The 2,423-nt window shown below is 36.0% G+C and overlaps 1 protein-coding gene across 1 annotated transcript in view; it reads right to left on the reverse strand.

Moving 5' to 3' along the window:
- ANKEF1 (ankyrin repeat and EF-hand domain containing 1) overlaps positions 1 to 2,423 on the reverse strand; it is a 40,471-nt gene that overhangs the window by 2,438 nt on the left and 35,610 nt on the right. Inside the window, exon 8 of the mRNA XM_008595047.1 lies at positions 1,460 to 1,623. Coding sequence (XP_008593269.1) covers positions 1,460 to 1,623 — 164 coding nt within the window. The remainder of the gene's footprint in view (positions 1 to 1,459; positions 1,624 to 2,423) is intronic.

Here is a 2,423-nt window from a genome sequence, read left to right on the forward strand (position 1 = left end):
TGAAGCCAAAAAAAAAAAAACCCAAAACCAAAAATAAAAACAAAAACTACAAATGCTACTATACAAGTTACAATTTTAGATAAAATAGAATACTAGTATAACTTTGGGTGGGGAGAGATAATTAGTTTGCCTCGTTTAACTCTACTTAATTAGTAGTATCAGTGACAGATTACATAAGTCTTCAAGATATGCATCCTTAACCTGTTTTGGCCATTCATTAATCAGAAGGATGGAAACCTCCTAAAATGATAATGGTGCATATGGTAGGAGCCGTAACTGACTGATCTTTCTTTAGCTCCTGCCATCCTGATTAATGTCCTCCACGTTTATAACTCTTTGCTGTCTCCCTATAAGACCTTCACTCTATCCACTTCCTACCACTTACATTTCTCAACTTTTTCCAATTTGAGGGCATTAAAGCTTTTCTTTTTTGACTTTCATCCCTTGTCTTGTGTCTGCTAAGAATATCCAGTGAACCTTCTGCTTCCCTAAAACAAGCTTCCTAAATGCATTTAGGGCTTCCCTGACCATGGCAAAATCTTGCTGTCTCAGTGATCATAGGCAGCAACCTCAATCTTCCACTGGTAGTTTAGAGGCACTTAAACCACTTTAATTACCAGGAACAATCAACTTGGCATATTCAAAACCTTCTAGAATCATCCTGCAGGATATCCAAGTTACAAATGTCTTCATATACCAGAGTTCAGTGGTATTCATTACAATTCCTTGGTGGGGGAGGCAACGGAGTGAGGTGGACAATGAAAGATTATGAGACCAAAAAAAAAACCATGCTTCATTGCTCATAAGGATTACCCTCCTTCCCTGTTCACCAAATCTGTATAGTTCAGGACCAAATATATACCTATCCAATACCAGTTTTTTTTTTCAACATTCTAATTGTATTTGGTTGAACCAGTTTAGTTTTTGTGTGGATTCTACTTGGCAATGAACACTTTCTAAACTCTTCAGTAACAGGAATTTTCTTGCTAAATTTAAAATTACTATATAATGGTGCCGAAAGTATGCATTGCATATTATTTTGTCCATGTTGTGTAATAATATGTAAATAGTGCTGCTGCCTCCCACCCCACAGCAAGTTTCTAAGGAGTTCCAGTTACGAAGGGGTAGTTGACCTCTTTTCTTACCTCTTCTTTCTTAGTTTCAGGGCCTTCAGTCTTTGGTTTCAGAGATNTTTTTTTTTCAACATTCTAATTGTATTTGGTTGAACCAGTTTAGTTTTTGTGTGGATTCTATTTGCAATGAACACTTTCTAAACTCTTCAGTAACAGGAATTTTCTTGCTAAATTTAAAATTACTATATAATGGTGCTGAAAGTATGCATTGCATATTATTTTGTCCATGTTGTGTAATAATATGTAAATAGTGCTGCTGTCTCCCACCCCACAGCAAGTTTCTAAGGAGTTCCAGTTACGAAGGGGTAGTCGACCTCTTTTCTTACCTCTTCTTTCTTAGTTTCAGGGCCTTCAGTCTTTGGTTTCAGAGATGGTCTGCCTTTCAGTTTTTTATTTTCTGCTGGTTTTGGCAAGTTATCTAGCTTTTCTTTAATTATACCAATTATTCTATAATCGCCATATGCCTTTGCAATATCCATGGCACTATGCCCTGTTTGAAACATAAACATAAATTCAGAGTTGCAAAAAACAGGTTAAATATAAACCATGTAGCAAATGATATTTGTAAGTTCACAGAGCTAGATCAGATATTCTGTACAGTGGACCCAATTCTAAAATCCCATAATTAAAATGCAATTTATAAGAACAAAAAATTTTTTTTTCTTAACTTTTTGACCATGTTTCTTTAAAAGTTGATAGAAAATATTTATAGATTACATTTTGAATATTCAGTTTATGGTTCTCTCTCCACATTGTGCATATTTCCTTTGGTGTAATAATTCTGCATTATCCTCCCTTTTCCATGATGTGAGGAGGTAAATTCCGAAAGGCCCCGGGAAGTGGGTGGTCACAAGTGCTCCTGGCAAATGGCTGGGAATTATGTCACCTGTAATATCATCAAGCAGACCTGATATAATACTACCTGTGACTCGGAGGCAGCCTGAAGCATCCAGAGGTATTAATGCTCACTCAGAGCCAAAGGAAGCAATGGGTTCCAATATAAGAAAATGATACCTCCAAACAAGGAGCTCAAACATTTATCTGAATGATTTTTTTATTTTTCATGTAGGTATTTATGATATAGAGTAGGCCACCTGTTTACTTCCTTGAGTCAAGGAAGCCTCAATTCAGGAATTACTTTGTCCAGCTTTAAGAGTAATGTTGCAGGATACAAAATCAACACCCCAAAATCAGTAGTGTTTTTATTCTCCAGTAACAAACTAGCAGAAAAAGAAATCAAGAAAGTAAACCCATCTGCAACAGTCACCAAAAAAAATGGAATACCTAGAA

Source organism: Galeopterus variegatus, unplaced genomic scaffold (assembly GCF_000696425.1).
Source record: "Galeopterus variegatus unplaced genomic scaffold, G_variegatus-3.0.2 Scaffold170, whole genome shotgun sequence".
NCBI classification, from domain to species: Eukaryota; Metazoa; Chordata; class Mammalia; order Dermoptera; family Cynocephalidae; genus Galeopterus; species Galeopterus variegatus.